Source organism: Podarcis cretensis (genome assembly GCF_951804945.1).
Source record: "Podarcis cretensis genome assembly, chromosome: 2".
NCBI classification, from domain to species: domain Eukaryota; kingdom Metazoa; phylum Chordata; class Lepidosauria; order Squamata; family Lacertidae; genus Podarcis; species Podarcis cretensis.
The window spans coordinates 62,665,491-62,687,799 of record NC_137171.1 but is presented as its reverse complement, the minus strand read 5'-3'; the positions used below and the strand labels follow the sequence as shown (position 1 = coordinate 62,687,799).

General features: G+C 40.7%; 1 protein-coding gene across 2 annotated transcripts in view; it reads left to right on the top strand.

Annotated features, from left to right (window-relative positions):
* Window positions 1–22,309, top strand: part of TBC1D9B (TBC1 domain family member 9B) — a 33,303-nt gene that overhangs the window by 8,467 nt on the left and 2,527 nt on the right. The window contains exons 5-21 of one of the 2 annotated variants that reach the window (XM_079966469.1): window positions 277–535; window positions 1,624–1,831; window positions 2,485–2,697; window positions 5,977–6,138; window positions 7,087–7,237; window positions 7,727–7,941; window positions 9,107–9,224; window positions 11,333–11,618; window positions 12,950–13,079; window positions 13,838–13,936; window positions 14,886–14,954; window positions 15,835–16,072; window positions 16,693–16,758; window positions 18,090–18,161; window positions 18,520–18,570; window positions 21,055–21,108; window positions 21,478–21,584. In XM_079966469.1, the coding sequence (XP_079822595.1) occupies window positions 277–535; window positions 1,624–1,831; window positions 2,485–2,697; window positions 5,977–6,138; window positions 7,087–7,237; window positions 7,727–7,941; window positions 9,107–9,224; window positions 11,333–11,618; window positions 12,950–13,079; window positions 13,838–13,936; window positions 14,886–14,954; window positions 15,835–16,072; window positions 16,693–16,758; window positions 18,090–18,161; window positions 18,520–18,570; window positions 21,055–21,108; window positions 21,478–21,584 (2,498 nt within the window). The remainder of the gene's footprint in view (window positions 1–276; window positions 536–1,623; window positions 1,832–2,484; window positions 2,698–5,976; window positions 6,139–7,086; window positions 7,238–7,726; window positions 7,942–9,106; window positions 9,225–11,332; window positions 11,619–12,949; window positions 13,080–13,837; window positions 13,937–14,885; window positions 14,955–15,834; window positions 16,073–16,692; window positions 16,759–18,089; window positions 18,162–18,519; window positions 18,571–21,054; window positions 21,109–21,477; window positions 21,585–22,309) is intronic. The other variant, XM_079966470.1, reaches the window with a different exon arrangement.

Below are 22,309 nucleotides of genomic sequence, written 5' to 3'. Positions count from 1 at the left end.
TTGTTGTTGTTGTTGTTGTTTTTAGGGATATTTAAGCAATCAGCAGCTCTACATCCATGCTGCAGCCCCCAAATATTATTTGAACAACATTTTAAAAATATTTTGCAGGGCTTCCTTCCCAATCTGTTTTCTTTCTGCTTAAGTACTTCACTGAGTCAAGCTATAATTAAAAAAAGAAAAACAGATAGGCTTCAAATCTGTTGTGTTCTAATTTGTTTAAAATGTCTGTTAGAAATCTGATAGTAATTGTTGCTTTGCGTTTGCATGTTTCCCTAGTGACCTTAATAGTCCAGTGGGTAGATGTAACCCAGCTGGAGAAGAATGCCACCCTTCTATTCCCTGAATGCATCAAAGTGAGTACCAGGGACAGTGAGCTCTACTTCTCTATGTTCCTCAACATCAACGAGACCTTCAAGTTAATGGAACAGCTGGCTAACATTGCCATGCGGCAACTATTTGATAATAAAGGGTATGTGGAGGACATGTTGCTTCCTAAGCCCAGCAAGCCTCTCAAAAATATTTCAGCACTCAAAAGGTATGTCTGTCTGTCTGTCTGTCCATCTCCCTCCCTCTCTTGCTACACTCACACACACCTTGGCACAAGGAATCATTTTAAGAATAGTTAAATATGTTTCTGGACTGGATTGTATCATTGTGTCTGGAAATCACAGAAACATAAATGTGGATTAAGTTTTCCAGAAATCAGCATTTAGGTTTTATATTGGACAGCTCTCAGCCCCTTCCCATGGATCCTATTTACATTTCTTGAACCTACTAAGTGATTCAGGAACCTTTAACTTGGAAGTTGTACTGGACATGGAAAATGGACTGTAGAAAAATTAATATTTGTGAAGTTGTTCTCTTGGTGTCATTCCAATGGAAGGATATTAGTTTTCTGATTGTATACTATGGGCTTGCACTAATCCATCATAGGGCTGTGTTCCTCCTCATCTCAACCACTCTAGTATGATCTCGGTAGACCAGGCCATTATGGGAAATGGGTGTTTTTGTGCATCTCCCCATCCATTCCTCTGTTCAGGTAGTGCTGGGAGGGCTGGATGGGATGTTAGAGGCATGAATAGACCTCCCATTCTCTATAGCAGTCTGGGGTGCTGAGTGTCTGTATGTACACAGAAGTAGGGGAGAAAAAGGTTCTATTATACTCTATGGGGATCCTTTGTAGGTACTGAACTTTTGTTGGACTAGATCCACCATCTTTGACACTGAAGTTGACAAAATGTATTTTCCTTTTATTTGAGCATTATTTTTGTCATCACCTGCATTTTTTCACAATTTATGTATTAATTTATGTATAGAAGTAGTTGTAAACCACCATCTCATAAAATGTCAGGGTGTTGTACAGCAATGCACTGGTTCTTCTCCCCACAAAAGATATAGAGCTGGAAAAGGTTAAGAAAAGGGCAACCAAATGATTATGGGGATGAAAAGTATTTATCATCACTAGGAATTTTTGCCTCTCATTACTCAGGCCTAACTTTGTGTTGGATGGAAATAGAATCTTGAGTAAGCTGCATTGAAAAGGGGCATTTCCTGTAATGGTTGGATAGTGGAATGTATTATTTTCCCACTTAGTATCTGGTGTGTATTATCATTTTTCTTCAGAGATTTGGATGCTCGAGCCAAAAATGAATGGTACCGTGCTTCATTTCGACTTCCTAAGGATGAACGTCTTGATGGGCATACAGATTGTACTTTGTGGACCCCATTCAACAAAATTCACATTCCTGGACAGATGTTTGTTTCCAACAACTATATTTGTTTTGCTAGCAAGGCAGAGGAGGCTTGCCATCTCATAATACCACTCAGGGAGGTGAGACACTGTTTCTTAAGGATGAATTGTCTTAGTATCTCATTGTTACTTAGTTACATGCTTATTCAATTTTTTCAGGAAATATTTGAAGGTTTGTTTTTGAGTGTTAGTAGATTGGCCTGTTGGTTAAATAATTTTCTAGGCTGATGGCGACAAGATCCAGTTATATTTTTCAGTTGCGGCTATATTTTGAGTTGGGAGCTGATAGGAATTCTGTGGCCACTGTTTGAAGAAGCAGTTTTATATACACAACAGAGTCAACAAGAGTCCAAGGGCTCCCTCTCCACTTTTGTCAGAGCAGCTTCTAGAGTCAAAGAACCAAACCATTATCTGGTTTAGCGTGAGAACCGTCTGAAATAAAGCAGGTGTTTCAGAAATGTAGAACTTAAGTAGAATAGCCTTTCTTTATCACACTTCTTGCAGCATTTCAGTTTTCTATGTTTCACATGCACTGTGGCATCTACCTGTACAGAAAAAAAACTCAGTGTCTTCAGGAATATCTTGACAGCATTCACCTCCATATGTGTCAATTATGGAGTTGCTAGTAAGATAACTGACATAGTTGTGAATAATCTATTAAAAGTTAAATTTAGAAGTTATGTTAATACAAAGGAGCCTGATACACCCAAATGATCCCCATGTATATTCTCTAGGTCACAATTGTTGAAAAAGCTGACAGTTCCAGTGTATTACCTAGCCCACTGTCCATCAGTACCAAAAGCAAAATGACCTTCCTTTTTGCTAACCTGAAAGACCGTGATTTCCTGGTGCAGAGAATCTCTGACTTTCTGCAGAAAACTCCGTCCAAGCAATCGTGTAACAATGGAGGAGGACGGAAGAAGAGCTGTGGTGACAATGCACACGAGGTATGAGAAATGAGCATTGAAAAGCCCCTGCTATTATTGCATCATGGTCATGGCAAATTTCAAATATGTTTTGACATGTGGTCTCTTCAGATAGCCCCTCTTTCTAAAACTAGATGCTTGAACCCTGGTGCTTCATTTGCTTACAGTGGCCATGTTTAGGTGCATTACTAAACCATAGCCCATAGTTAAGCAAATTAGTTTTTGCATTCAACTTGAGCTCTTCCACTAAACTCCTACCTTTAGCGACAGGAAATCAAACCACAAAGTAGATGGTTTAGTATTACTTCTGAACCAGTACTTGTAGTTTGTTTGGACATAAGGCTAAGCCATCTGTTTCATTTCCATTTGATGGAAAGGGAAAATGGCTTAGAGTTGTGGCCAGTGACCCACAGTGGAAAGGACACTGGGTGCATTTTTTAATTTTATCCAAAAGATTTGGGAAATTATCTGCTTATTCAGTCAGATATGACCTATATTCTCAATATTGAGATGAAAAAGAGTTTTATATTAGTCTAAGGGAAAATGGATGAGGCAGCACTGACTGCCTCAGATGTGAGAATGAGGAAGAAAGTGGTTGGGAACTCTGACTAAGGGAAGTTGAGATCATGACTTAGTGATAGAGCAGATGTTTGCATGCTGAAGGTTTTCCCGAGGTGCCCTGCCTCACTGTTAGTTTAATATACCTCTTCATGTCTTGACGTATAAAGTTTCACTCTTCATGTGACTATGCCATGTAAGGGCATGTGCAAGTCCAATAGAGGGAGTCAGCAGTAGCATACCCTAGCTGTCCTCCTTTCTTCTGTTAAGAGATAGACTTATATCAAAATATTTACCTATCATAGGCAATGAAGATAAGCAGATGCCTAACTACATCTGACCCCTTTTGCACACAACTAACAGAGATGCCTCTGTTTGGCCATCAGGTAGTTCTGGGGGAAATGGAAGCAGCTTCCCCCAAAGCACGATGCCTACCAAAAATCATCAAGAGATGCTAGCATTATTAAAGTAAAACAGGGGCTAGAGGGACAGATAGTCTGAGCTGGTGTAAAGTGATTTATTGTGTTTGCCATTAATGATTTTCTTACCTGAGATAATCTCCCTGTAGAGGAGGAAAATGTACACCATAGCTTGTGTGGCATGTGTGTTGATTTGGCTGTGAATGCACAAGTTAGGTGGCCAGTTCATCCTGTCGATCCTGGATGTGTCTGGTGGTGTAGGTGTGTATAAATTATTGGTCTTCTGTTCCATTTTGTTTAATGGTTCCACCCTTCTTCATATACTTGGTTCATGAGATGGTATGCTTAATGGTTGCTTCTTAGCTCAGTTCAGTGCTGTTTGCTCAGAGCTACACACTGAGTGAGCTGCCTAAGTGCCCTGGATTCTATCCAGCATGTTCTGCTTTTATCAGAGAAAAATGATGCATCATACCATGCTAGTCTTAAGGGAAAGCAGATTAGGCAGCACTTGACTGCCTCAGATGCTGAGCAAAGGGGAAAGTGGCTGAGAACTCTGGCTAAATTCTCTAGGAGCAACGTCATCAGTGATGGTTTTCCACATGGGCTAATGGGCTTATAATTCAGTGTCATTCCACTTCATAGTAGTGAACCAAATGACAGGGATGAGGACTCAGTTAATGAATAGTGTTGTGTGATGGCTTCAGTGTCGGGAGGCATAAAGAAAGATGAACTTCAGAAGCAAGTGGGTAGAGGAACACATATGAGGGGTGTAAATCTCTGCATATTGGTGAAAGCTGGCTGAACTTTTTTTTTTAAGCATCCAGGACCAACAGGCTAGAGAAAATGTAAAACGAGCTGGTCACTGTTCCCACCGTCACTGATTGGTAGACTTACTCAGTGATATTTCATATTGGTTGAGATGGTGGAACAGCACTTTATATTCATAATGCTGATCAATAATTTGGGCATCTCATCGAGCGTTGATAAGCCTATTGGTCAGTATCATCAGGCTCCATCTGACTGTTGTTGTAGTGGTAAGCTTATTGGTCATTACCACTCAGCGCTGCTTCACATACTGCCTTTTTGAGGCATATGCATAATCTTGTGCTGTATGCTGAGACATAAACGTTTGCAAACACATCTATATATTTGGGAAAGTGGTTTGTCCATTTGTTCTCTTGACATCTGGTCATCTCTTGAGAAGTCACCAAATTTGGAACCAGGGTTTCCAGGGTGGGGGTGCCATTCATCAGTGTTTGTACGCGGGCTGCCATTTTGAATCAACATGTGAACCAAAACGTGACATGAGCGTGACTTTGTTTTTTGGCATAGGTTTGGCTGCCTTTCAATATATCATCAACAAAGTTGGCACAAGGGTTCCAAAGGTGGGGCAGCAGACTTCATCGCCATTTGGACACTGGGTGCCATTTTGAAACAAGATGGCAGACTGAAATGTCACTTTGGTGTGGCTTTGTCCATTTTTTGACAGTTTCAACCACCTCTTGAGATACGATCATCAAGCTCAGCAATAGGGTTCTTGGGGTGGGGTTCTTTGTTGATGTTTGGGTGCCAGGTGCCATTTTGAATCAAGATGGTGGACCAAAACGTGACTTTTGATTTCTCTTCACCTGATATTTGCCGTAACAGATCCAAATTCACAAATTGCACTATCCATTTTAAAATCACAGTATTTTTTGGTTTCTAAAAAATTAGCTGGGCACTTCCCACTAATGATTTAGACAGGGGCCATAGCTTCCTAACAGGTATAGGTAAAGGTAAAGGAACCCCTGACCATTAGGTCCAATCGTGACCGACTCTGGGGTTGCGGCGCTCATCTCACTTTATTGGCTGAGGGAGCCGGCGTACAGCTTCCGGGTCATGTGGCCAGCATGACTAAACCACTTCTGTCGAACCAGAGCAGCGCACGGAAACGCCGTTTACCTTCCCGCCGGAGCGGTACCTATTTATTTAATTGCACTTTGACGTGCTTTCAAACTGCTAGGTTGGCATGAGCAGGGACCGAGCAATGGGAGCTCACCCCATTGCAGGGATTTGAACCACCAACCTGATCGGCAAGTCCTAGGCTCTGTGGTTTAACTCACAGTGCCACCCATGTCCCTTGTTGTTAGTGACCTTCCTGTATATCATAGGTGGCCACCTCAGTGAAGAATCAAAAAAAGATGAATTGAAATGCAGGTAACAGTGGTCTCTAATGTACCTATATTATAAAGCCTTGGAACACCTTTTAGTCACACTAAATGCCATTTAAATGCAATGGAAGCCTGTTTGTTCCTTTATAATTTTCAGTTTGTACATTTTAAAGGAAATTTCAGAGCTGTCTCCCAGCAGCCCACTTGCAGCCAGCCCTGTCTCACCTCTCAACAATCAGCTGGCCAATTTTTGCACAGATGAAGTACCAACAGCATCCCAGGGACTGCTTAAACTGTTCGGGAACAACACTGAGGAGCTCGTTGGACCAAAAGGGGTAAGTCACCAACTCTTTTATTGGGGGAGGGGGGTGTCAATAGTTCTAAAACTAGTACAATAAAATCCTCTATAAAACCATATTTATTGATGGGGGGTCAGTCAGATTTAATTTGCAAAAAAGAATTCAAAAGATGTTCATCTATGCATTAAAGACATGGGTAATATTTTTTAACAAAAGCTGTACCTATTTTTCTCAACTTCGGATGGCTCAACCTTATGGCCTTTGGCAATAAATTTGAAAGAAGAAAGACCAGGCACACAAAAAACTAAGGCATGTCCCCCAAGGAGGGAAATCTTAAGCAAGACCCCGCTTAGTGACCTTCAGGATTCACATGGATTCACATGGATAGGTTTTTTAATACTTTTTAGCTTAAGACCAACATCTTGCATTGGGCCTGGAAGCCAATGGCAAAAGTTGGTTCCTAGTGCTTGTGTTCCATAAAAAGTCTGTTGGGGCGCTACATTGGAGTGATGATGCATTGCCTTGTATTATAAAAATAGATATGTGAGAAAGTAATTGGGTTGATCATATTATTTTGTCTTGTGAATGCTAATAATCCGTTCAGGCATGTCTGTACTAATCCTTAGGTATCCAAAAATGCTACTCTCTGAACACAGCAATAATATACCATATAACTATGCTAGAGATTGAGTCCCAACTTAATTTTGCTGAGTGTATATTAAAGCAGATAGTCCGTGAGATGTGCTGCCTTGGTGCCTATTTTGTTTTTAAAACAAAACAAAACTGCCCGTTGAGAGGGGAGTTATTTGATATCTTGTTTCATCTTGCACATTTCTATTACAATATCTTTGCCAGTTACTATAAGAGATCGATGTTAATAGATTATTTATAGAGCAAAGTGTGCTGTGTAAGAGTGGAAAGAAAATCCCAGGGTTTGGTCATCTGAAGTTTCCAGTATTGTGATCACAGTAATGGTTTCTTTAGGCAAAGGAGACGATGAAAGAGGAATCATGGAACATTCATTTTTTTGAGTATGGGAGAGGAATGTGTATGTATCGCACAGCCAAGACCCGTGAACTGGTGCTAAAAGGGATTCCAGAGAATCTTCGTGGAGAGCTATGGCTCCTATTTTCAGGTGAGACATTATATGCTCAACAGGTTTCCCTTTTAATAGGAATAGAAGTTTTTCAGTTAATCTTTGTGGGCTACTTCCACTGTTACAATGTAGGGGTTCCCAAAGCTGGAAGTGACCTCAAGAATCATCTATAGTTCCTTCCAATGGTCCAGGGATGGGGAACACTTAACACTCCTGATGTTGCTGGACTGCAGTTCCCATCATTGCTGACCAATGACAATGTTGGCTGAAGCTGAAGGGAGCTGGAGTCTGACAGCACCTGCTGTTCCCCGTCCTTGCATTTGTCCTGACCAGTGGTGGCCCATGTTGAGTTTTCTTCTCTTGAAAGATTAATGGAGAGATAACACGCATGGATTGCAGGATAGCTGACATGAGTTTAAAAATGATATCTAAATAAACATATAACAGCATTATGTCATGCATTTAGTCCATGGTCTAGCACAACCGCAAGGAATTGAAACTGACTAGTTTTTGTGTGCGTCACTGCAGGAGCCTGGAACGAGATGGCTACTCACCCTGGGTATTATGCAGACTTGGTGGAACAGTCACTGGGAAAGTATAGCCTTGCTACAGAGGAAATAGAACGAGACTTACATCGATCAATGCCAGAGCACCCTGCCTTCCAGAATGAGCTGGGGATTGCTGCACTTCGAAGAGTACTGACAGCATATGCTTTTCGGAATCCCACAATTGGCTACTGCCAGGTAAGAGAGTGGTGGTCAAGGATTAGCTTGCAGTTTGGCACTTCACATCCAAGTCCAATTAAATTTCATATTGGAGCTCTAGCTACCTATCAGTACTAATGCTGCCAGTAGTGTGAGAGACTCCCTGGTCCTGAATGGAGTAACTGTGTCCCTGAAGGACCAGGTGCGCATCCTGGGAATCATTTTGGACTCACAGCTGTCCATGGAGGCAGAGGTCAGTTCTGTGTCCAGGGCAGCTGTCTACCAGCTTCATCTGGTACGCAGGCTGAGACCCTATCTGCCCACAGACTGTCTTGCCAGAGTGGTGCATGCTCTAGTTATCTCCCACTTGGTTTACTGTAATGCGCTCTACACCTTTGAAGGTGACCTGGAAACTACAGCTCATCCAGAATGCGGCAGCTAGACTGGTAACCGGGAGTGGCTGCTCGGACCATATAACCTAAAGGATCTTTATTGGCTCCCAGTGCATTTCCAAGCACAGTTCAAAGTTTAAAGCCCTAAACAGCCTCGATCCAGTATACTTGAAGAAGCGTCTCCACCCCCATCGTTCAGCCCAGACACTGAGATCCTCCTCTGAGGGTATTCTGTTGCTTCTTGGTAGTGGTGCCCTCCCTGTGGAACACCCTCCCTTCAGATGTCAATGAGATAAAGTATATACCTTTTAGAAGACATCTGAAGGCAGCCCTATATCGTGAACTTTTTAATTTTTGATGCTCTGTTATGTTTTATGTAGTCTGTAAGCCGCCCGCAGTTGCTGGGGAAACCCAGCCAGATGGTGGGGTATAAATAATAAAATTATCATGCATGGTCCTAAGCACCACTCTAGGTTGAGCACAACCAGGGCTGATGGCTTCCCAGTCTGGTGGAATGCCCCCATCTTCCCTCTGTAGAATTTCCTGGAGCTTTTATGGAAGGGGGGGGGTGAAGCATCTTCATTTCCCACTCCACCTGCTAAATGTCATTATTTCTAATAATAGCACTAATACTAGTTACTTGAAGCCAAGATGTGGTTCTGAGCTGTAAAATATTTTATTCAAGGTATCTCATTTATCATTTGTGTCTTATGCTCTGACAAACTAAAATATAAATGATTGCTGCCCTAAACAAGCTTCTCACCTAGTGTGGATTATTATTATTCTCCTTTTGCATGCCCGCTTGCTCTCAGGCCATGAACATTGTGACATCAGTACTGCTTCTGTACTGTAATGAAGAAGAAGCTTTCTGGCTCCTTGTGGCCCTGTGTGAGAGGATGCTGCCAGATTATTATAACACCAGAGTGGTTGGTAAGTCTTCCAGTTAACCTTAAAAGCTAGAATTTGTTTTTACAGAGCAATTCGTTGGATAGGTAAGTTATTTTGTCCTTAGAACAGGAGGTATGCGTTGGAAGCCTTGGCCTCATAAAACCAGGTTTTGAATATATTCTTAAAATTATAGGGTGATATCTGATTTTGTGTGAGCATACAGGAGGGCAGAGAGAAAAAGGAAGCCTGCTCCACTGTTGATGGCTTCTACTAAATATCCATACAGCTGGAAAAAAGCCGAACGAGTCAGTTCAATCACCTGTCATAATACAAGATACCTTAATAATAATAATAATAATAATATTTTTTTATTTATACCCCGCCCTCCCCAGCCAAGGCCGGGCTCAGAGCGGCTTACAAGCAATAATAAAAACAAGATGAATGATTACAAACTTAAAAACAAAAATAAAATACAACATTAAAATAATGGAACATTAAAATATTAAAATGTAGCCTCATCGCAGGAGAAGGAAAAGAAAAAAAAGAAAAAAAAATAGAGAGAGAGGGAGGGAGGGAGGGAATCAAACTGGCTGCAAGCCAAAGGCCAGGCGGAACAACTCTGTCTTACAGGCCCTGTGGAAAGAAATCAGATCCTGCAGGGCCCTGGTCTCATGAGGCAGAGCGTTCCACCAGGCCGGAGCCAGAGTTGAAAAGGCCCTGGCTCTGGTTGAAGCCAATCTAACTTCCTTAGGGCCCGGGACCACTAGGGTGTTGTTATTTATGGACCTTGAGGCTCTCCGTGGGGCATACCAGGAGAGGCGGTCCCGTAGGTACGAGGGTCCTAGGCCGTGAAGGGCTTTAAAGGTCAAAAGCAGCACCTTAAATCTGACCCTGTACTCCACCTTGAAAAAGACAAATCACTTGCCTGTCTAGTCTGTGATTAAAAATCTTCAAGGACAGAAGTTCTGGTATCTTCCTAACCACTATGTTTGATTCCTAATTTCTCTTGTGTGGATTTTTTTAAAAAAAGTTTAATCTGCTATTTACTTTATGCAATTTTATATCCGCTACATCCAATCCTATCTTTAGTGGATAGAATAAATAAATATACTTCCTTGAATCAATTCAAATATTCTAAAACTGTCAATATATTAGCATCTCCTCTCTAGCTCCTCCCTAGTTTCTTTAGCTTTTGCCTGCTTGAGCAAAATGTGCTCTTCCACTGAACTGAGCAATACCATTGCTTCACAAGTCTGAAATTGATATCATCTTCTCAAAATAATTCAGAAACTAGAGTTATTAATAATTAAATGCCCAAAATGATTGAGGTTGGCAGGTACTGCCAGGGAATATCAGCAGGACTGGTGAAGTATAGAAAATTGATTGAAGGTTTTCTGAAATGTTAAAATACATATTTGACTGAGAGAGGCAATGTAATAGGTACTGGGCTGCAGTGAGACCTTTACTAAGGCTTCAGAAATTTAAACTAAATTAAACTAAATATAGATTCCTTATATTTAGTTTATATATGGAATTGTTTAATTGTATATGAGCATACTGCTGAGTCTCCCAACAGGTTGTGTTTTGCTCTGAAAGGCGTGGAAGGTTCAGTCATTTCAGTAAAGACACATAACATTCATTTTAAATTTATTATCGTTCTTATCCTTTAAAGAAACTAATAAGGGATATTTCACACATTAATACTTAACACTCAGTGATTGCTACATGAGGTAATGATGTCCCATGAGTAAAACAGCCATTGTAACCTAAATATTGCAGTCAGAAGGTTGTATCCAGTGGAATTCCACTTGCACAGTGAGACTTCCTCATTCTCTCCTTCCCATTTCAGGCCCCATGCACCCTACAGAAACGTTCTGTTGGGCTTTCAGATTTCATTTCATCACTTCCTCAAGCACAATAATTTTTAGTGGACGGCTGCTCACTCACAATATTCCTTTGCAAGCCAAGTGGTGCGTGTACAGGTGGCTTCACCCTAAGGCAAATCAGTTATTCTCTGCACTTTTGTTTTGCTCTAGGCTTACCTCAGCCCCTTGCCTGTAATGTTGAGTCTATGCTACACTTCCAGTTCCATGTTGCAGATAACACACACTCTCTCTTTCTCTCTCTTTCTCTCTCTTTTTCCTGTTCAGGTGCCTTGGTAGACCAGGGCATCTTTGAGGAGCTCACACGGGACTGTCTTCCCCAGCTGTCTGAGAAGATGCAAGACCTGGGAGTCATTTCCAGCATATCGCTTTCTTGGTTCCTCACACTCTTTCTCAGCGTCATGCCTTTTGAAAGTGCTGTGGTCATTGTTGACTGTTTCTTCTACGAAGGCATCAAGGTCATCTTGCAGGTATCTCTGGCCATCCTGGATGCCAACATGGAGAAGCTGCTAAACTGCTGTGATGAAGGCGAGGCCATGACTGTCTTGGGCAGGTAGCCTCATTTTTCTGTTTCACAATGAAATGAATGGTAATGGATATGGTAATAGCTACCATTAATTCTTCCTTCTTATCCCTGGCTAGTGACTGAAGCTTCTTGCTTTTCACTTGGCAGAGACCAGTTATTACAAGGATAATAATAAAAAGCCATTTGCTCAAAGCCAGCCACCATGTTTCAGTGTTTTGTGAGATATGTCCACTGTAGGTAGTGAAGCCCAGAAAGATTTATTGTAACTGCAAGATCCGTTTAGCCAAAATAGATAATTTGTGGTTAAATTTATAAGTACCATATTTTTCCGTGTATAAGACGCCCCCATGTATAAGACTCCCCCTATTTTGGGGGACTTCAAATTAAGAAAACACCCTTCAGCACTATCTGTGTATAAGATGAGCCCCAATTTTAAACCTAATTTTTTGGTAAAAAAAACCTAGTCTTATACACGGAAAAATACGGTAATTTATGGATAGGAAATCTGGTTTCCATGAAAGAGGCTAGTGAAATCTCTTTCAGCCAGGAGCATGTGGGCTAGCAGGGGTCAGAAATGAACAATCACAGTGCTGACTTTGATCATCGTAATGAAGTCTTTCAAGAAGGGTTTGCTTCAGATAGCAATTCAGTTCTGCTGGAACCAGCTGTTACCCAGCCTATCCTGTCTTAGAGCAGATTCCAGTAGCAACCAGCCATCTTATGAGACAGGTGCGGGGAACATTTTGGCCCTCCAGAAGCTGCTAAAGTACAATTCCCATCAGCCTCAGCAAACATGACAAGCTTGACCAAAGGCCAAGGAAAAAGGGATTTGTAGTTCAGCAACATCTGGAGGGCCAAAGGTTCCTCACACATGTTAAAAGATAAACGGTGAGTCAGTGGGTTTACTTGTACAGGGGTCAGCTGCCTTCCTGCCCTTCCCCTCCTTTGAATGAGTGACCAGCTACTCCCCAGCTAACTGCCAGAAGAAAGAGGGGAGGTTGTGAGGACTTCCTGTTTTGATCATTCATATTTTATTCTAGTTTTTGCATGTTGCCTTGAGTTTTTCTGCTGAAAAAGGAAAGCTATAGATAGATATGATACATATGACACATACATAAACAAAATACATTTTCCTGTTAACGCCTGTTATTCAACCTTTCACCAATATAGTATGTTCATTTGGTTTCTTGTAGCATATAAATGATTTGTACAGAGATTGAATCAGTAGTAATGAGAATTAATCATCAGTGGAATTATGCAGGCTAGGTAGAACTATATAAACTATTCAGAATGGTAACCCTAAACTTGGGTTATGCATTAATCCCAGGTTCTGTCTTTTACTTTTGGTTTTCCTGTAGGTACCTGGACAACGTAGTTAATCGACAAAATGTTTTCCCACGTATTCCCCACCTCCATGCCTTATTGACAAGTGGGGATGATCCACCAGTTGAAATTGATATCTTTGAACTTATAAAAACAGCCTATGAGGTCAAGTACTGTCTTATTTTTTCACTCCTTTTTATTTAAATACCTTACCAGACTTGTATTCCTTGTTAAACTCCACACCCACCCATCCCTTTCCCCCCCTTCATGCTGCTTTTAATCTTGGGTTGTTCAGGGTAATTATTTAAAAGATGGGATTACTATTATTTTTATCTTTGTGTTTGTTTTTATATTTTGGAAGCTACTTTGACTCCTTTGAAGGGGGAAAGTGGGATATAAAATTTTGTATTAATCAGTCAAACTTCTTTGCGATACATGCACAATTTCTGGATATGGGCTTGATGTTACTTCTCTCCCTCTGCCCCACCTTTCATATAAACCTTATTAAATCTGAGTCTAGTCTTCCGAAATGTTACATGAATGGTTAATGCAATAGAAGGGAAGCAAAACCGTAAAGTTTTACTTCCCCTGTTTAGACAGTGACTTCTTGCTGCTTGCTAATGTATCTTCCCCTTCCTCTGCCATTAGTATTTCTATTCATGGCTTTCAAACATTGCTAGAGGCAGCTGTTTGGGACTACAACTCCCATCATCCCTACCTAACAGGATCAGTGGTCAGGGATGATGGGAATTGTAGTCCCAAAACAGCTGGAGGGTCAAGTTTGGCCATGCCTGCTTTAGACAGAGATTTACTTTCTCCCCAGTGAAATCATTGCTTAGGAAATTATCTTCAAATGCTTCATCAAATACATGGTATTCCCCTGTGGCTCTAAAGATGAATCTTGTTTACTTTTATTACTACAGAAATTCGGCCATTTGAAAGCGGATGACATTGAACAGATGCGCTTTAAGCAGAGATTGAAAGTGATCCATTCTTTAGAGGACACAGCTAAGAGAAGTGTGGTATGTTGCACCCAGTTTTGTGTTATAGGTATTGGGTATGCTGCTGTTTTTCTAATTTTTACCTTTGTGGATAGGATGAGTTTTTAAAAAAGTAAATCAGGTAATCAACTGATTAGCATGCACTGAATGACACTTTGCTTAAAGTTATTCTACAGAGAGTTGTTTTGTATCACCTTTGAATTAAGGAATTGTGAGTGATGATCTTGGGGGTGCATCTGCTGCATCTGAGAAATTGCCATATATTTCTCTGAAGACATGAGAGGTTGGCCTGAAAAAGTTGTGAGAAAAAATTGGCAGGCTTTTAAAAAAACCCTTCTACTGAGCTCTCCTCTTTTCCTCCACTGAGGGTGTGGCAACAGGAGATACTGACCTTTCTCATCCTCAGAACTCCTGTGCCATAGAATCTCAAGGGAAGAATAGCTTTCACGTCTTCTTGCTTCTGTTTTTTCCCCCTGTTGTTTGTGCCATTGTGGTGTTCATTCCCTCCAGATAGGATCAGATGTCTCCAAGTGAATGTCTCTAATGCCCTTGTGGATGTTTGACAGTGAGTGGATCAAATAGATAAAAGCTGAAAGGATGAAGGAGTTGACACATTTCCTGTTCCCACTTCCAATTACAGTGCACTGAGAGCAGGAAATGCATTTAATGTTTTTGACCACTTTTTTGCTGTGTTTACCCCCTGAGTTCAAGGGAATAGAGCTACTCTTCTCTAGCTGTTGTTGAGGTTTTTGCATCTTCCTGTCTCAGATCAATAGCTCCCAAATGCAGACTTTAGTATTCTGCTCAAAATCATTACATGTTCCTTCCTTTCTCCGGTCAAGTCCCCAGACTTTGAAAGTCATTTTGTCATGCTTTGTTCGAAGTAACCTTCCTGGTGTGTTTTAATTTAACTTTTCTGAGTTCACAGCAAAAATAATTAAAATATATCTGTTTCTTTGTGTTTCTGTAGGTCCGAGCTATATCTGGTGACATTGGTTTTTCTATGCAAGAATTAGAAGACCTCTATGTAGTATTTAAGGTAGGAACCCTGCAGAAAAGCTTATTTAACAATATACAGCATAATCATAAGCATGTTTGCTCAGAAGTAAATTTCACTGGGACTTGCTCCATAGTAATCCTTAGTGTATTTTATTTACCAACGTACAGTGTAATCTTGGCATGTTTTCTCATATATAACGCCCACCGATTTCAGTGGGATTTATTCCCTACTGAGCATCCTTGTGACTGCAGCATGAGAGCAGAACCAGAATTATTAGTAACAGTATTATCTGTTAACTTGTACTTTGCTGTTCCAAGCTTAATGAATACATTCAGTTTCTTTGGCTGAACCCACCGTAGCCGCTGCCACTGCAGTTGAGAAGTAAGAATCTAATTTCACTTATCCACTTGTTGAACAGATTTAAGTGGAATTCTTCCAACTGATGCAAGCATTCATTGAAAGTTTAAAGGGCTATAGAACTGCAGAAGCAAATGCCATTTATTTCCATACCTTTCATTCACATTAACATTTCTACCTGAATCTGCATCTCAAGTTGGTGTTGCTTATTGCAGGGGCAGTCAATGTGGCACCCTCCAAATGTGTTTGGACTCCCACCAGCCCCAGCCAGGATGGCCAATCCTCAGGGACAATAGGAGCTGTAGCTCAGCCACATCTGCTGAGAACCACTACCTCCATCTTACTGTTATGATTAACCTTTAGATGTACCGTAGTATCTTTTCTGCCTGTTGCAGTTGATTAAAAGTTATTTCCAAGCCTGAAAAATGTAAAATGGTGTTGGTGTTCAGCTCACAGGTTTCCCCACCATCACCTGTGGGTTTGGGTTGGCTTCAAGACGGAAGTTTTGAAAATGTAATTATTGTCCGACCACAATAATTATAGTACCACCTTCCCTTCACAGGCAAAACACCTAATGAGCTGTTATTGGGGAAATCACACTGTATCTGCCCAGCGAGACCAGAGCCTGCCCTACTTAGAGCAGTACCGCATTAACATGGAGCAGTTCAAGGAGTTGTTTGCATCCCTTACTCCTTGGTCTTGTGGCCTCCACACACCAGTGCTAGCAGAAAGAATGTTCCGACTGTTGGATGAGAACAAAGATGCACTAATTAACTTCAAGGAGTTTGCAACAGGGATGAGTGAGTGGCTTATATAAAAGATTCAATGTACTGCTGAAGCATAAATTCTTGCCTCCTCCCTGCTTCTCCTATCTGCTGGTCAATTGTGAGAGAATGATGCAATTGCATATTTGAATGATTTCCTCATAATATGTTTGTGGTTGAAATGTTTTCTCATTATTAGGCCAATTCATTCCCCCACTGTGTGACGTAGGGTGAGAAATATAAATGGTAGTTCTCCTAGTGCCACATTCTACTCCAAATTAGCAGATAAAGCTTCTAATGGCTTGTGTAGGATCTATAGATAGATGTTCGAACCAGTGTGGTTTGGTTGTGAAGCCTGACTTGAATCTTACATTTGCCATGTATTCACTGTTTGACCTTGGCCAAGTCAATAGCTATGATCTTCAGCTCTCCATCTCTAAATTAGAATAGTGTGACCTACCTTACAAGGCTGTTGAGAGGGGAAACATAAACAAGCTCTGTGATGGCATACAAAAATTTCAGTGTGGATATGGGAAAGCTTCACTTGCTAAATGTCTGCATATCAGGCTGATATCAAGCATAATAACCTTTTCAGAATTTTTTTGAAGTGTCTTCTAATGCTAAATTTATTTTCCCTTCCTCCCTATTCCTAATAGGTGGAATGTATCATGGTGATCTGACTGAGAAGCTAAAACTTCTTTACAAACTACACCTACCTCCAGGTGAACCACTTATTTCTTTCAAATGTACATTGGTGGTACCTGAATGCTGCAACCTGTTAAAGTTGGTAATAGGTTATTTCAAATACATTATGTCTTGGTAAGCGTTCAGTATTCTGTGTTCACTGAGGTTTCATTTTCCTAAGGTGTCAGTCTATACCAATTGGAAATGTAATTCTGGTTTATCATGACCAGCTCCTTCAGCTACATTGAGAAATGATTTTAAAATAACTTACAAGAGCTAAAGGTTTTAATTCACTTCACTGGTGTGGTTTAATCAATGAAATTAATATCTGGCCCAAGAGTTTGGGGGTCACGCGGAGTACACCTCCCTGTGCCAGTACACTTCTCCCTGTGCCAGTTCAGTGGCTTATCTGAGTAGCCTTTTAAGTTTGGGCCAGTGCTTTGGGAGATTCTCTCTGTGATTCTTCATTGCAGCTCTTCCTGTATGTGTCATCTCTTCTCCTGTCTTTAAGAAACTTGGGTTGGGCTTACTGAAATGAGTAGAGCAGAAAAGGTGACCTGAATATTATTTAGAAATTGCTATCATGTTAATCTGCCTATTGAAGGACTTGAATACTTGTGTCCATATATAGCACAGGTCAGATTTGAATTTAACGATAAACAATAGTCTGTCATTGCATACATGAGCTTCTCAAGCATTAAATCACATTTTGCTGTTAAGTCCAAACCTAAGGTAAAGGTAAAGGGACCCCTGACCATTAGGTCCAGTCATGGCCAACTCTGGGGTTGCAGCGCTCATCTTGCTTTATGGCCAAGGGAACCAGCGTACAGCTTCCAGGTCATGTGGCCAGTATGACTAAGCCGCTTCTGGCGAACCAGAGCAGCGCACGGAAATGCCGTTTACCTTCCCGCTGGAAGGTATTTATCTACTTGCACTTTGACATGCTTTCGAACTGCTAGGTTGGCAGGAGCTGGGACTGAGCAACAGGAGCTCACCCTGTCACGGGGATTCGAACCGCCGACCTTCTGATCGGCAAGTCCTAGGCTCTGTGGTTCAACCCACAGCGCCACCCACGTCCCATAGTCCAGGAAAAAGCTTTTTTCATAAAACATGGCTTGAAGATGGCTAGTTCATACAACCACGGTTTTAGGTTCAGACATACAGCTAACTGTAGTTTGTGAAAAATGGATGTAAAAGCTTTGAGTCTCCTCATTGTGGCCACGCTGGAGTTGAGTGGGGAAGCACACAAGCCCAAGGCTAGCTTAGGCTTTTTATTGTTTGTAAGCTACCTTAAATTCATCAAATAAAACAGGGAATAAATAAAATAAATAAAAAGGCCATGGCTTTATACTTTTCTTTCTTTGTACAGCTCTGAGCCCAGAGGAAGCAGAGTCTGCTCTGGAGGCCACACGTTACTTCACAGAAGATAATGTTACAGAAGGTAACAGGGATTGGTCTCATCTGATTGTAGGAATGAATACTCAATGGTGGCTTTCTTAGCTATTCCTCTAAGCAGGATTGTGTCAATGAAATGCTTTAGCCTCTGTTGTGGACTGTGAAGAGATGTTCTCCTTTTATATGAAGCATTGACTGGCTGCTACTAAGGAAGACTAAAACCACTTATCAGATGGCTTTTTCTGCCCAGGCTGTTGCTCAAATCTTGTTTCCATTTTTGTTTTCCCCACTTGTTTCTGTTGCTCTGTATTTTAACTCTCTCTCGTTCTATCTTGAATTTATTCCCTGACCTCAACCCCCCTCCTCTCTTTTTTTTTCTCTCTCTCTTCTCTTTGCTTCTCTAGTATCTCCCTTTGTCTCAGAACTGGATCTCTTCCTGCATTGTGATTCTCAAGGTTAGTCTGCCCGCCCTTGCAAAGGTGGGCCACTATTGATGTACTAAAATTTACCTGCCTACTGTGTGAGTGAAAGCTCATTTAAAATGGAATTGCTTTAGTGCTGCTCTTCAATGCGTGGCAGCAGAGTGAGTCGTTCGTGTGTCCAAGAAATCAACCAGTTGCCTGTGCTGCACGGTGTTAGACGCCACGTGAAGGAGCAGTCTGGTACACAGTCTGGGGGGTTCTTCTGAGTCAAGCTTTGTCAGTGGTTGTTTAGCCATTGTTAACTTCAAGATTGGATTACTGCAGTGCACTTTGTGTGGGGCTCCCCTTCCAGCTGGTCTAGAAGCTGCAATTAGTGCAGAATACAGTGGTGCCTCGCAAGACGAAATTAATCCGTTCCGTGAGGCTCTTCGTATAGCGGTTTTTTCGTCTTGCGAAGCAAGCCCATTGACAGCTTAGCGGATTAGCGCTATTAGCGGTTTAGCGGCTTTTAGCGGATCAGCTGATCAGCGGCTTATCAGCGGATCAGCTGATAAGCGGCTTAGGGCTTAGGAAAAGGGGGGGGGGGGAAAGGGGAAAAAACCCCGCAGGAACTCGCAAGACATTTTCGTCTTGCGAAGCAAGCCCATAGGGAAATTCGTTTTGCGAAGTGCCTCCAAAACAGAAAACCCTTTCGTCTAGCGGGTTTTCTGCCTTGCGAGGCGTTCGTCTTGCAGGGCACCACTGTACTGCAGCATAATTGCTGACAGAGTGAGATTATCTACTCAAAGATCAGCACTGGCCGTCAATTTGCTACCAGACCAAAATCAAGGTCTTAATTTTATTGGCATACAAAGGCCTTAAGAGCTTTGGCAACCCTTTATTTGAAGATCTCCTTGTCCTTTCCTTACATGTTTGACCACTTGGCTGTGGTCCGTGCTATAGAACTCACCCCCTGTTAACATTAGGCAGGCACCCACATATTGTTTCAGATGCCTTTAAAAAATAGTTTAGGAAGCCTATCCAGACATATGATTTAGTTATGCATACTTGTTTTTAAATTTTGCTGCTTTGTATATTGATTATTGTTTTATGTATACTGCTTAAGGGTTTTTTGATTAATAGTTTATAATTTCAAATAGATAGATGATAGATAGATAGATGATAGATAGATAGATAGATAGATAGATAGATAGATAGATAGATATCATAGATTAAGCTACCTAGCTGTCACCATAACAAGCGTGCTTTATTTTCTTAATCTATGATCAGTTCCTCTAACTCCATATATACCACATTCACTGCACAGATTTTTGGCCTAGAAAAGGCACAATGTCTGATAATTAAAATTCATTCCTCAAATGAAGTTGTTTATCTATAGCACTGGTTATCTTTTTTCCTATTTTTTCTAACACTTTAAGCAGTGAGTATCATCTTATGGCCATGAATCTCAAGTTATTGTGTTTTATGTGCAGGAATATTAACTTTATTTGCCCTTAGCAAGTTATCAACGAATTTCATTTAACCTTTAGTTCCAGTAGTTGGAGGAACAGAGAAACAAATTTCTCTTAATTCACACTGACTCCACATATTTTATAACTGTACAATCCAGTAGTCTGTTGTGTCTCACTGTAGTCATTTTCTAAATTAAAAAACCATGTTGCTGCTAGCTCCAAATAACTGATATATTCTTATGACATTTTATGTCAGATTTCTACCATTGCAGATGAGTTAAACTGAAATATTTTAAAATAAAATATTTTGTTTGTTTGTTTGAACATATGTTTTTACCATCAATTGCTTCCTCCCTCCCCCCCCCCCCAGCAGTATAGGATCAAAGGTGTTTGGGTGTGTAAATTAGAATTCATTGGGAGGTTTTTCCCCAGCTAGCAGACATATTGGTTAATAATTTGAAAGCTTATTCAAATGCCTCAGTCATGCTGTTTACCTTATTTAAAATTTTATTTTTAAAACACTAGTTTGACATTTATTCAATTTAATGTATGTTCATCTCCCCTTTTCATTTTGTTTTTTCGTTGTTTTTTTTTAAAAAGTAGGATTGGTTTTTAAACTTGAAAAATTGATTTGAGAGCTAAGGAAAATGACTTCACAATTTTCTGGCCAATCAGCACTTTGTGCATCTTGGTTCTGTGATAAACATGCTGCTGGTTTCTTCTGAGGTTGATCTATAAGAAAAGGCTGCACATCTATATAAAACACAATGAGTGTCCAATGTCTACACACAACAGAGCCATTGCTCAAATTATGGATGCAACCTTAGCTTTGTTATATATCATTCAGTGTGTTTGGTATCCTGCTGGGATAACTTAGTCAGTAGTGCATGAGACTCTTAATCTCAAGGTTGTGGGTTCGAGCCCCATGTTGGGCCAAAGATTCCTGCAGGGGTTGCATTAGATCACCTTCGTGGTCCTTTCCAACTCTACAGTTCTCTGATTTTGCTATCTTTTGTTTCATGTACTTCTCTTAAAGCAGTTGCTACTGTATTGTCTGTTTTATTAGAAGCAGCTATGCAGGAAGAGAAAGCACCAAGAGATGGGAACTCCAAAGACCAAGGTAATTAATTATTATTTGTAATGGCTGACGTATCCCAACATTTTCTTACTGTGACTCATAAATTATCTCTCCCCAGAACCTCAGCCTGGTTCGTTTCCTAGTTTTAACATTTCCCTTTAACATAGAATAAAATGTCTTGATTAAACCAACATCTTAATAGTCATTTCAACAGTTTTGTTATGTTTGTTGTGTGTTCCAGGCCTCAGCAGAACTTTTACTTATTGCTGCCAGTTTGAAGCAGCATATTATGGCAGAAAGTTTAAAAATAAATAAAATAAATCTCAAAATCTATGTCAAGGTCACTGAAGTCAATAAAATGCATCATCATACAGTTTTGCATTGGTTATGCTGATTTGGTTTTCCTTTCAGAGGAAAAGGGCACCAGTCCCCAAGATTACAGATATCACCTGCGAATTTGGGCCAAGGAAAAAGATTCCAAAAAAGAAACTATCAAAGATCTTCCTAAAATGAGTCAGGTAGGAATTTATTTTAAGATCTGTTATGCTTTTTAAGATGAATTTTTGAAATAGTATTTGCCTAGATTTAAGATACTGAATGAGCCAGAAGGGTTGGTGGTTTTATCATTGTACTATATTTTACCAGGCAATAAAGGAGAGCTGTTCTAAGACTGGCATGGGTGACATCCTCATGAAGGGTTGTGTTCTCTGATTTAGCCAAGCCAATGATATGTGGCTGATTGCTGGAGGAGGATAAAATGCAAAGAAGCAGAGAAGAAGACCATGTCTGCTTTGGCCAAGACAGGGAGCTCTTGGTATCACCATCCCCTTTTGCTGAGAGAAATGTCTCTGGGTGGTGCAGCTCAGGGACATTCTAGGGAAAGAAAGAGGGTGGGGTGGCTGGGGGCCTGCATTTCATTTTTGTCTGCTACTGGAATTGGAATTGTCTGCTACTGTCATTACACCTCTTCATGAGCAGACGGGTGGAAATGGGATTTTCCCAACCCTTAGAAATGTGGAGTTTAGCCAAGTTAACTTGGTAACATTTAAAAGACAACAAATTTTGGTTCTTTGCATTCAGTTTTCATATATGAAACATTAGTGCACATCTCAAGTGGAAATGCATTACATTTTGCAACATTTTCTGTGTTGTTAGCATGATTGCTAGCTTGAGATGATAAAAAAACATTTATTTGAATTTGTGACTGGTAAGCTTGTTGTTTTGCAGCATTGTCAGTTTGAAT